General features: G+C 32.5%; 1 protein-coding gene across 1 annotated transcript; it reads right to left on the bottom strand.

Annotated features, from left to right (window-relative positions):
* Positions 1 to 1,260: 1,260 nt before the first annotated feature.
* LOC107482650 (probable aspartic proteinase GIP2) lies at positions 1,261 to 2,923 on the bottom strand. The gene has a single exon (XM_052259931.1). The coding sequence runs from the start codon at positions 2,877 to 2,879 to the stop codon at positions 1,602 to 1,604; it is 1,278 nt and encodes a 425-aa protein (XP_052115891.1). The 5' UTR covers positions 2,880 to 2,923; the 3' UTR covers positions 1,261 to 1,601.
* Between the last annotated feature and the right edge of the window lie 10,733 nt (positions 2,924 to 13,656).

Here is a 13,656-nt window from a genome sequence, read left to right as displayed (position 1 = left end):
TGTTTTAAACATTTTTATGTAAGTGGCACTCTTACAATAATTAATAACGTGTTAAAATTGATGCTATTAATATATTCCATCCATACCACTATTGTGTAAACTTTGCTCTCGGGAATTAATTTCTTGTTAAAGATTTAGACTACAACTTTTGCTAAAAAAGAGAAAAACATTTTTCGATATGATTAAACAAAATTCTATAATTAGACAAGTTGGTTTCTCAAACTTTTTCTAATGATGAGTTATTCCTAAGTAATCTTTTAAATTTTTTAGGTTTTTAAAGTTCCAAGTTGATGAAATGCACGAATATATACAGCTGTAAGGTGAGTTATATAGCATTTTCAATTGGGAAAAGAGATGCATTATGGAGCACTATACAACGAGTTGCAAATGTTACTTATTTTTATATTCGCACCTACTCAAATAAAAATGTTAAAAATATATTTTTATAAAAAATTTTATATTAAAAATATATTTTATTTATTTAGTTATATTTTAAAAAATAATATTTTTATAATATGTTAAATTAAATTTTATAATTTATTATTTAATAATAAAAAAATATATCTTTACATAAAAACAATTATAAATTTTTATGATAATATCCACCTTATATATTTTCTTATTAGCCGTAGCGAATAGGGCATCCAACTCCCAAGAAAAGCTCTATAATATTTATAAATATCTGCATAAACTTTGTAGGTTGTAGATGGGGCTATGAGGAGGAGGAATAATTTTGATTTTGAGGAAGATCAAAAAGGAAAGCGTGGTTAATAGATTATGGCATAAATTAATAAGAAAAAAAATTTAAAAGCAAAAATAATTGAGCCATAATTAATTGAACGTTTTAGAATTGATTTCATTTATATAATTTTCTAATATTTTAATTTTTCAAAAATATTTAGTAACCAAAATATATTAGTCAAAATTTATTTAATTTAACATTCATTAATTATTACAATAATTAACAAATGCTAAATAAAATAAATTTTGACTATTTTTTTATTTCTCTAACATTATTGTAATTAAAAATATCACAAAAAATCTTATTAATTTTTTTTACTATTATCTCCTTAATAAGTTCTGCTAGCTAGATTTAAGTAATTTTTTTAATAAAGCAAAGTAAACGAAGTCAATTCTCACAAGTCAAAAGACAACCAATCTAACTTGATCATCATCTAGATTTGATTAAATTGATTCAGATATTTTTAATTTTTTATAATGAAAACACTGAGTACTCAATCTAACTCAAGATGCAAACACTTAACTAAATAGACTTATCTAGGACAAAATACTTTTATTGATTTAGAACACATCTCTTACAATATAAAGTTATTAAAATTGAAAATGTACATACATCTCACATTCCTCTGTTCATTCAAGTTGAACACTCACTGGCCAAAAGCCTTTAATTTATTCAATCCAACTTGCACACTGTACTCATTGCCTAAATAATAAAGGTGAAAATTTAGATAAAGTCAACTTCACGTAAAGTTGATAGTTGAGAATCGTTAGATGAAAATTTAGTCAAATTAGTCAAATCATCTAATAACTCTTAGTTATCAACTTCACGAGAAAGAGTGAGTTTTCACCAATAATAAAACTTAGATTCTGAGCTGGGAACACATTGCATTGTGAAGATGGAGTGAGTTACTGAAGCCAAGTTTATTAGAAACCAAATCAAACTCCAAAAGATTCTCCTCCAATTGATGCGCACCAATAACAACAGCAGTCATTGCATTCTTACCACCATCCACAACTGCCAAACATGCCACATCTTTCTTCACCAAAACCATTGAATTCCCACCGTATATTGTCCACTGCACCCCATTTCCAAGCACCAAATCTATCGTGGGAGCGTCAAACCCAGTCTTGGTCCTACCAAGACTCTTGAAATCGTAGCACGCTTCGAATGGCGCAATCGATTGCACCTTCTTCATCTTCTTATCCGAAGCCTGCTTCATGAACTCTCGCACTAGAGGTTTGTATATCGTACTATGCAACTTAGTGAATGGATCCATGGTGCTAAGTTTGGTACCACCGTTTCCCTTTTTGTCAATGGACAAAAGAGGAGTCTTTAGGTTAAGAGCCTTGCCACCGATCTTGATCGATTTCACGTCTATGAAGTACTCATATGACGCTTCACCTTCGCTCGAGATCGGTGCAGTGCTAACTGGGTTAACAATAATACTTGTTCTTTGCATGATCTTTGAAACATCGACATTTTTTACCGTGGAGCGCGGTGAAGCGCCAATGTAAAGATTCCCCAGTCCGTACTTGTTCGAGGACGTTAGGCAGAGTGAGAATCTTCTGGAAAGCTTGAAGAGAGAAGAGATCTGTGTTGGCAATGCCAGTTGTGTCCTCGCAAGGCCTATTATTCCTTTTGCCGAAGGTGGTAGACCTTGCAGGACTCTGGGCTCACCGGTGAACCCTTGTGAATCGGTACATCCGGTAAGCAAGCCAGAGACCTTGGTCCCCGCTATTGTCAACACATCTTCACCCGTGTCTCCGGTGAAGATTGCGTTGGCAAAAGGGTTTAGTATATTGGCGCCGCAGGTGTTGTTGGAGCAACCGGGTTTGAAAGGACCGTTGCAACCGCTGCAGAATGAGCCAGAAGGGCATTGTTTGGAGTCGCAAGAGACGGGGTGGTAGGAGGAAGAGTTGTAGTGGGTGTTGCAGTCGTACCATACGATTGGGCCTCCGAGGTCAATTACTAGGTCCATGTTGTGACGTGGCGTTCCTATGCTAACTTGGGAGTAGAAGAGAAGGGTTTTTGGGTCTTTTCCAATGGGTAAGATGAAAGGGGAGAGTGAAAAGCAAGACATGGAGAGAAGGGCTATGGAGAGGAGGAAGACATGGGAGGAAGAAGAATGAGGAGCCATTTTTGTCAGCTATGGCTATTGGAGATGTTGGATGAAGAATGCATGGAGAGTTTCTCTACTTATAGTAGATTTTTTAGAATAGTTTTTTACATGGATCCGCTAAGGAGATAATGGACTATTTGTATAAAATGAATATTCCCATAATTATATAGCAATTTTGGGTTCACTAAAGATCGAATTCTTGATCTTTCGCTTTATATCATGATATTACTCATTCTAAAAGTTTCAGCTGATAGAAAAAAGTAACACTAATGATTATATCTCTAATACTCTATAAACCTTCATTGTACAAATATTTCATTAGCTCCTCATACTTTTTCATTTTATATTTGTGTGAGCGTTTTAAAAAGTTTCAATCCATGATATATATTGGAAAAGTTTAGGGGCCAGCAGTTTTATTGAATTTTGGCCAGCATGTAACCAGCAGAGAAAGGTGAGCCATTGGATGAAATTTCACACCAATCTCACACCATCAAATCATCATTGATGGCTAATTGATGGTTAACAATCACAAAAATTGCTGATCCCCTAACATTGCTCATATATATTATATCAATTTGTTCAAAACTACTGCTAATTTGAAAAATAAGTTCATATGAAAAGAATGTTATTTATTATATAAGACATTGGTACTTTGATAGATTGCATTCTTTCTTAATATAATATTGGGAAAAATTTTAAGTATATTAAGTAGATCGATATTTCAATAATTTTAACGAGTCTATCTCAATTTTAAAAAGTATAAATAATATATATTAATTAAAATCAATCATTTAAATTATTAGAATTACAAGTACATTTAAAAATTTTATTATAGTATATATGAAGAAGGACAAAAGTAGCTCGGCTGGTTCATTGAGTGTTAGAGAAATATGATTCATTATTTTTTATGAAATTGAAACATGTATAATTTATAGATATTATAGAACATACCATTCAAAATTTTTTAAAATAGTCTTAATTAAAGATGCATTCTAATTATGATATAGAAAAATTATAATAATGGTCGGGGATAAAAGAAAAATTCGATTCTAGAAGAATAATTGACTTTTTTTAATATATTAAAGGACATTGTTTTAAAGTTCTTCTTAATTTTATATCAAATCGGATTTGTAATAAAAAAAATTGTGAATTTTAAAATTGGCTAAAATGGATATAAATTTTCATTAGAAAAAAAATTATTCTAATGAGAGTTAGAATTAATTAACCGATTTCATAAGATTTTACAAACTATCATATTAACAAATGAAAGAGAAGACATAATATTGTGAAAATTTCATAAATCAGACATTTATTCTACTAATTTATTTATGCAGATTTTATAGGCTAAAACTCTCCTGGAGAACATTATAAGTTATAATTTTATTAGCTCTATTTGAAAGGGATTGGTACCACCAAGAATTGAGTTATTCATTTAATTTGTGTTAGTTGGCATGATCAATACTAAGGAAAGACTAAGTAAATATAGTATTATTGATTAAGATGAATATTTGTGTTTTATGTAAAAAATATACTGAAAATGATTATCACTTGATTAGTGGGTGTGAGTTTACTTGTTAGGTGTGATGTGTTTGGTTGTTCGTTTATAAGAAATTATGGTCTATACAAAAAATAATCAAACAATACTTTAAGAGTTGGATAGAAACACCTATAAAAAAAAGAAGAACATATTAGATAGTTAATGAATTTTTTTGCTTTCATTTAAAATACATGGTTGAAAAAGAATGACAAAATATTCAAAAATTAAAAAATATGTGTATTAAAAATTATCAACAAATTGATTAGAAATTATAAAGAATGGACCGATTTTTACTTTTTTAGCTATTAATGACAATGTTAGAGATCATTACGAATTAATATGTATTTGTTTGTCTAATAACTCTGTGTTCTCTATTTTCTCCACCTTGTGTTGAGTTTTTGTTTAAAAAAAAAAGAAAAATTATTGTGAAGACAAAATATATGTTCAAATTTTATTGATATATTAATTGGTATTGTATTATCTAATTTTTTTTATAAAAAAATATTTTTTTAACTCTTATTAATTATTCCTTAATATTTGACATTTGTTATAATTATCATTAAATTTTAATTTGATTTAATAATTGTAATCTAATAAAACAACACACCTAGGATTAATCAATATAAAGTGATAACTTTTCTTCTCGTTTTAATAATATTTAAGATTTTTTTTATTTTTAGTGCACATGCCAAACATGGTCCACTGTGCTGCCCATGCTGCCAAGTGCCAATTGGAATGCATTTTGCTAAACGTTTTTTTTAATATTATTTTTAAAGAACACGTTCTTAAAAGATGAGGCCGTAAGTTCATTAATAAACTTTTATTATTGATAATACCAAAAAAAAACTTTTATTATTGATTATAGGAATTGGGAAACTCAAAAAATTAGGCAAGTTGGATTTATTTACATATATGATATATTAGAGTAGTCCAAGTTGAACCAAAATAAAAATAAAAAATCCAATATGCTTTCACAAATCACAAGTGTAAAAATTAAAGAGGCGGTATTCCGTTAAAACGTTTTACAATTACGCCAAAGTCAAACCTAAACCGATTGTATGGGAAATAGTAAAAGCAAACAAGGATTAATGTTTGATTTTATCTAAACAACTGCATTTTAGTATTAAAGATGAGTTTAATGTAACGAATAAGAAAAAGTCATAGAACTGTCTTTAAGTATTTTAGAGATGTTATTTTATTTGATATCACTAACAATATAAATAGATAATATGTTATTTTTGTTTATGATGCTAAATTAGTGTTTATTCTATGAATCTGTTGCAGAGGTGTATATTGGATTTTTTTTAGGTGTATAAAATTATTATTTGGGTGTACGTAATGATTTTTTATTCTGCAATCTCGTAATTTGTTTCAGGTATAATTTGGTTTGTGGTTCTTTTATCGGGGTGAATCACAACAGTCAGTTAACACTTCTTGGATGTTCTTTGATGAAAAATGAAGAAATTGAATCATTCAAATGGTTATTTCAATGTTGGCTTCGTTGCATGGGAGGAAATGCTCCGAAATGGTTTCTCACTGATCAATACGCGTCAATAAAAAGGGTTATAGAGGCTTGTATGCCAACAACAATTCACCATTGGTGTATTTGACACATCACGAAGAAGATTTCAAGCAAATTAAACGGGTACAAGGAACATGCAGAAATTGAACAAGAATTGAGCCAAGTTGTTTGAAACTCTCATAGCAAAGACTCATTTGATAGGAATTGGAATGATTTTCTGCTGAAGTATGGTCTTGTGGACAACAAGTGGCTTTCAGGTAATGTTGTTTAAAATCTGTAACAGAGGTGTAAATTGCATATTTTTTGGGTGTAATATAGTCTGATTTGGGTGTATTCTGCAGATCTTTACGAAGACCGTCATATATGGGTTCCAATTTATCTGGATCACCACTTCTGGGCAGGGATGAAAAGCACATAAAGGAGCGAGAGCATGCATTCATTTTTTAACAAGTTTATTACACGGAACAGCTCGCTTATCCAATTTATCAAATAATACGATAATTTGCCTCGGAAGTAGGGAGAAAGCAGAGAGAGAATCAGATGCTGCAGATTTTCATACGGTCATACCGTGTGCAACAAAATCCTCCATTGAAGCTCAGTTTCAACATGTGTACACTCACAAAAAGTTTAGGGAAGTACAAGTACAATTCAGAGGAAAGGCGAATCGCATCACAAGATTAACGAACTCTGCTCTAGGCTATTCAGTATACGAAGTTGGAGAACAAGTTTCCAGCTCAATATTCAACAAGTTTGTGGTTACTTATGACCCAGTAGCAGCCCAAGTGAAATGCCAATGCTTATTATTCACGTCAAGAGGCATATTGTGTCGTCATGCACTAAGCGTGTTAAGCTTTGAACGAGTAACCCAAGTGTCACCGAGATATATATTGGAACGATAGAGTAAGAAGGTAAAGAGGCGACACACACACACATCAAGAGCAGCCACAACGAGTCACTGTTAGAGCCAAGAAGCAAGAGATTTGACGAATTGGTGTTTCGTTCGCAAAATATTTGCGAATTTGCATCAGAATTGGAGGAGTTGACTGCCATTTTGCATCGTGCGTACGATAACGTCATGGTTGAGATGGAAGAATTGAAAACCAAAAGGAAAGGGACATGTTCGTTATCTCATGAAAATGCCAACTTAGAATCCGTTAACGAGCTTCAAAGTCCTCCAAGAGTTCAAACAAGAGGACGTCCAAAAAATAGGCTAGGTTTAAAGTTGGACAAACAGATTGCAAATGCCTCGAAGAAGAAGAAAACGAAAGCTTTAAACGAGGTAAAAGTGATATTCTTTAAATATGTGGTGATTGAGTTTAATTTTCTTGTTAATAATTTTGCTAATATGTGAGTTTATTATTTCCAGTTAAACATCTTTGATGCTGCTTCAGTGGTGCGTTCAAATTCCAGCCAATATCAATGATATGTTATGAATTATCAGTTCAAGGAACCGGCAGCAGGACATAGTTTTTTGGGTGTATAGTTACAGTATATGGGTGTAAAGCTCAGTTTTTTGGGTGTATTTCTGAATTTTCTTGTGTTTGACATTTTACATTTATATATTTTAGATGTTTGCTGTTTATGTTATAAATTATTGTTTTGTTTATTTTTTATGATTTAGGGTTTAGAGTTTTGGGTTTAGTTTTTATGGTTTAGGGTTTAGGATTTAAGGTTTTAGGGTTTAGGGTTTAGGGGTTTAGAAATCCAGCATCAGGAGATAGAAGTTTGGGTGTATATTAAATTGTTGAGGTGTAAAATTCCATGTTTCGGGTGTATAGTAGGTTTGGTGGCTTAGTGTTTAGGGTTTAGGGTTTTAAGGTTTAGGGTTTATGGTTTAGGATTTTAGGGTTTAGGGTATAGGGTTTTAGAGTTTATGGTATAGGGTTTAGGGGTTTAGAGGTTTAGGGTTTAAGATTTTAGGGTTTAGGGGTTTAGGATTTATGGTTTTAGGGTTTAGGTTTTAGGGTTTAGGGTTTAGGATTTTAGGGTTTAGAGGTTTAGGGATAAAACATCAGGGGATAAAAGTTTGGGTGTATATTCAACTTTCCTTGGATGTAAAATTTCATGTTTTGGGTATATATCTGGTTTGATATTTTCCTTCATATTTTAGCACCTGTAATTAAGAGATAGTTTAATTATGAAATTTTTTTATAATAAAACTGGATTATAATTGGCAAAATTTTACAGCATGTGTTCAAATTGTTACAAGACTACATAACAGTTAAATTAATCGGTGTCAATATCATTAGAATCTATCTGACTATATGGACTCAATAACAATGAGGATGGCTTTGACAGTCTTATTGCATCACTTCCCCTAATGGCTTCAGCTTTGTCTTGATTCATTTCATGGAATAGAATTCGGGAAGCATATTCTACTCTATAGTGGTCCACCTCGTCCTACAGTTTAAAAGAATATTCTTTTTAATCAACCATGTTAATTTAGTAAAGTAATACATGGTTATATAGTTTTAAACACAATTACCTTGGTCCAATTGTTCCACTCATACCTCCCCTTTTTAACGTTTTCGGGCTGAATTATTTCAAGCCACTTCATTACATAATTAACACAGTCATAGCTGAAAAACAAGAAATAAATTTGCAAATTACATATAGAAAATATTAATTTTCAGAGTGAAATATTTATACCTTGTCTTTTGGCCTGAGATGTTAATGTATGGTGGTTCAATTTCTTGATCCTTTATCTTCAGAGGTGCTCCCAGCATATACTCTCACTCTTGAAATTACATATCCTTTAAAATACAAAACAAATCAGTAATATATGAATAAATTTAATAATGAAATACACCCAAAGGAGCACAAACTTACACCTTATATTGAACAGAAATACACCCAGATATTAAAATACAAAACACATAAACAACTTACAATGAATTTATTTAGGTTCGTTCTGGCATCGGATGGATATGTCTTGTGATATGGGTCGAGTATATAAAATTTTCCCTTTCTTGCATCAGCCACCCATAACCACCAATAGTTTGAATAGCAAACAGATGCAAAAATCTGAAACATGTCCACATTGAACAGTGTTTTTGTTTATTTGGCACATAAGTAAAGAATGGTAATAAGAAGTTTTAGAAACGAAAACTTACATATGGATGTGATGCTAATTTTTTGAGGTCCAAGAAGGGTATAAACATTGGGTAGTCTTCCACCCTGAATGGCTTATTGGTTTTAGGCTGTAAGAATTCCCCATTTGGATGATTTCCAATGGCCATGTTCTACAACAATTGTGAAACACCAAATGAAATATTTAACACACCCAAACAATTACAGAAATACACCGAACAGTTATTTAAATACACCCAAAGGATTACAGAAATATACCCAAACAGTTACAGAAATACATCCAAACGATTGCAGACTTACACCCAAAAGATTTAAGAAATACACCCAAGATTCGTTGAAGTACACCTTACCACTATATCAAGGGGGAGACAGTATATTTATTATTGAAACCTTTTAATATTTTGCTGGTTAAGGATGAGGCACATGGCAGAGACAATCTAAAAAAAAGCCCAAATCAATTTACATCAATCAACATTGCAGTTACATTTCATGATAAAATCATTAATGTTATTCTAATATTACCTCAGCTTCTATATGTGTATCAGCTTTGAGAGATGCAAAGTGGACTTTTGACAAAATGCATCGATCTTGGGCATTGAGTGTGCACACGGCGTCATACTCATTAGTGCCTCTATCTCCGTATGTCTTCACACGTGTGGCCTAGATGTAGTATTTCTCTTTTATTTCAGCCGACATCTCGTTGGTCCTTGCAGAAGTTTCAAACTTTTTAAAACTTTCTTTGCCATTCTGCTTTTGAATCTGTGGACTTTTACCTTATGTTTTTACCCCACTGCTTGTAATTTTTTTCACCAGCTCCCCTAATTGTTCTATTAGTTTTGGAGTTTCAGGAATTTTTGCCGTCTCCCCCTATTGCGTTGCTGCTTCTTCTTGGCTTGAATCAGTCAAGCCAAGGCTGAATGATGGCATCAGACCTTCTTTAGGAATGTAGGATGCTGTTTGTGCCATCATCATCAGTGCAACAGCGTCTTCTGGGACTGGATTACTGCGTGATGATATATAACGTTCTATAAGAATAAGAATAGACGAATGATATTGAAAACTGAATTTTACTCTGCTGAACTTACATTTTGGATGGAGCTGGTGGAAGCGTGGGTGTGCTTTCTTCAGGTTTTGGGGGTGGTTCTGAAGTGCTGCAAGGTTACATAAAACGAATCATGTTATAAAAAAAACTAGTTACAGATTAATTGTAAAGATATACACCCCAACAAGGACAATATACGCCCAAACAATAACCAAATACACCCCAATATTATTCCTTACCTTTTTGTAGTTTCTTCATTAATTTTTTCACTTGAAGACTTTACAGGGGTTGGTTCAATTTCTGACACAGGGGTTATCTGGGACAGAGGTAGATAAACTTGAATCGGAACTCTAAACAAGACAAAAATAAAAGGTTAAGAAAGCCTGTGAAAATAAAATGGTTATAAGGTTGAAATTTACTTGAAAAATTCACATTGAAAGCGCTTCAGTTTGTGACTGTGTCTCTACCCGCACAACCATCATGTTCTCTTCAGCTGGGTCATTGGCTGATTCTTCTACCAGACTCAACCTGAAACACACCCAAAGAAACTCAAAATACACCCGAAGCATTCAAAAGAAACACATGCTTTATTTTTTGAGAACTTACATAGTTGTAGGTTTTGCTTTTTTTTCTGCATTTTTTTTCTTGAATAAAACATTAAAGGGCTTTTTTTTCTAAAAAAAATATATACAGAATTAGAAGCAGAAGGTAATAAAAGATAAAAGCAACCGGTATTAGAAAGAGAAATTACATGCTATCCACCGGTTTGTTTATGTTGTTTTGATCTCGCCGGTTTGTTTATGCTGCTTTGATCTGTGTGTCCTTAAGACAAAGGATCATCACTTCCTAAGTTTACCTCCGGTATTCTAAACATACAATAGATATTATTTAATAAAAATACCATACGGTTAAATCAGGATAACAGATTTTATCAAATAAAGTTTCTTACGTTTCGGATGAGTCATAGTGACCTTCTGTCGATCGCAAGTCAACTCCCTTCTCCTGGGAAACCTGAAACAATTATTAGCAACGAAAACATCTTAAAATCGGTAATATACACCCCAAACATAACAAACCCCTGTGCAGCAGATTTTTTATTGTTTTTCTTCTTTTTAGATTCCCTTAAGAATTCTTCTAATTCTTTAGTTTCAATTTCAGATCTGATAGTACATGCATAAAAGAAAATGTTAAAAAATATAATTTTGATGATAAACGGTAATATAGCTTTACAAAGTATCCTACCCATGATAGGATTGAGTTTGTTCAGGAGACGAATCCTAAACACTAAGCTTGCTTTTTGGATTGCGTCCTGGGAAAAAAAAGTATGAATAAGAAAGACAAAATAAAATTGATCAGAAAACACTATCCAAAGCAGTGCTTACTTTTTGGCTCTAGTCTGAATTTTTTCTTTGTTTTTTGTTTTTCTACTGGTGACGATTCTTCGCTTCTAAAAGTTAATAAGAAACGCTTTGTTAATACATGAAATATTGAGAATAAACGGAAAAGAAAGTGATGATAATTTCAGAACATTACTCATCATTCGATTCAGTTTTTGAATCGGAATCCTCCTGAATCTTCTTCCTTTTTTGGATTCTATTTTGGAAGGCAAACAATCATTAGTGAAAAACACCCTAAAAGTGACAAAATACACCCTAAAAGTAACATAATACACCCTAAAAGTGATAAAATACACCCAAGTATGTTACTTACTTTTTGGCTGTTCGGGTGGGATGTTTCCTTTTTGGTTCCTATGAGTCTTCTTCAGTCTCAGACTCAGAGGAAGAATAGAGTTTAGCTTCAGATGTTTCACTCTTAGATGATGATGAACTTGCCTTTTTTTGTTTTTTTCTTTTTTTTTCTTTCTTTTCTTTTCCTTCATTTGTCTCAATTTCTCTTTTGTTTCACCCATCTTTACAATTCTCTGAAATAGTAGAAATGTTAGTTAAAAACATCCATGTAAATTAAATACATTCAAGGTATTCTGTTCACTTACCATATGTTCATCCTTTCAACCAACTGCTTTCTATTCCAGTTGGCAATCCAGGGTTCTGCAGGTCTTTCTTCTCCTTTCTTGTCTTTGTTTTTCGACAAATGAAAATAGACTGTCATCAAGGCAAACAGGCAGCCGTCGATTGATTTTTTCTTTTTCAGATTGTAATTAGTTATGCCCTTGATGATGAAATTCAACACATGGGCTCCCCAGTTGCCCTCCTTTATTTTGTCCATCTTAAATATTGGTGTCAAGTGCACATGAGAGATTTTGTTTATTATTGTTGGCAACAGGAACGCCATCTGTATATAGAGGATGAAAATCCTTTGGAACATCAGGCGATTCTGTTCATTTCCAAGACCAATACTCATCATCTCATCCGTCATATTTTTTAGAGTCTTTCCCTGGAATCTTCTAAAAGACTATTTGTTCTCTTCAGAAAGTTCCTTATAACTAACTTTCTGAGGAAATAGATCTCCTATAGAAAAGAAAACAACTTACACTGAAATCACTTGAAATACACCAAAACATCACTCATATACACTCCAATATCACTCATATACACCTATGTTTGTTTCTTGATTATATGATAGCAGAATAAGATATTACAAAGAATGGAAGTATAAAGGTTTTTTGTAATGAGTTACCTGATGCGTTGAGGCCAAGCGCAACCCCTATTGTGCTGGGTTTAACTTTAAACGAATTGTAGCTGGTTTCAAGTGTGTTTTTTCCCAATTTAAAGGAGTTAGCCAACTCCTTTAATAGTCTGTGATGCACCCTTAGTGGTGGGATGTGCATCAGTCCACCAAAACCTAAATCTCAAACAATCGCTTTCTTTTCATCACTCATATTTCCAAATTTTTCACTCAACAAATGGGTTGCACACTTCAAGTCTTTGGTTTGCTGTAAACAAAGCAAAATTAGAGTCATTAGAATAAGATATATTTTGTTTTAGGAAAAATTGACTTGTTCTAAGACATATATTTGTGCTTACATTGTATTTTTTTCACCTTGGTTTTTGGTCGCCAATTTTACTGCAATGAAAAAGAGATGCTGTCAATAGATAAAAAATACACCCAAAAATCAGAGACATACACCCATAGATCAGTCAGATACACCCCATACTGCAATGAAAAAGAGATGCTGTCAATAGATAAAAAAATACACCAAAAAACCAGAGACATAAACCCATAGATCAGTCAGATACACCCCAATATCAGCCACATATACCCAAATCCAGTCCCATAACCATTTTTTTTAATTAAACAAAATTAAATCATTTCAAAATCATATTCAATTCATCTAAACATCCATAAAATGACACTGCAAGGTCAAGCACAATTAGAATAATAACAGTTAGACTTCAAAACTCCTAATATATATGGAGATTTTTATGGAGATTTGTATCTTTTGTTCTTGATTTCTTCTACTCTTCGCGACGAGTTGGAACGTTTTTTCAAAATCGTAATTTGTTTCGAATGTGCCTTGAAACTTGACGGTTTGCGTTTTGATTGAGGAAGAAGAGGAAGAGTGTGCTATAATAAGCGTGTTTCGGAAAATACAACTGTTGTATAAGGTGCGTGCGTTTTACGCTCCATTCTAAACAATGTAGTG

Source organism: Arachis duranensis, chromosome 4 (assembly GCF_000817695.3).
Source record: "Arachis duranensis cultivar V14167 chromosome 4, aradu.V14167.gnm2.J7QH, whole genome shotgun sequence".
In the NCBI taxonomy this organism is placed as follows: Eukaryota; Viridiplantae; Streptophyta; class Magnoliopsida; order Fabales; family Fabaceae; genus Arachis; species Arachis duranensis.
This window is presented reverse-complemented; position numbering and strand designations above follow the sequence as displayed.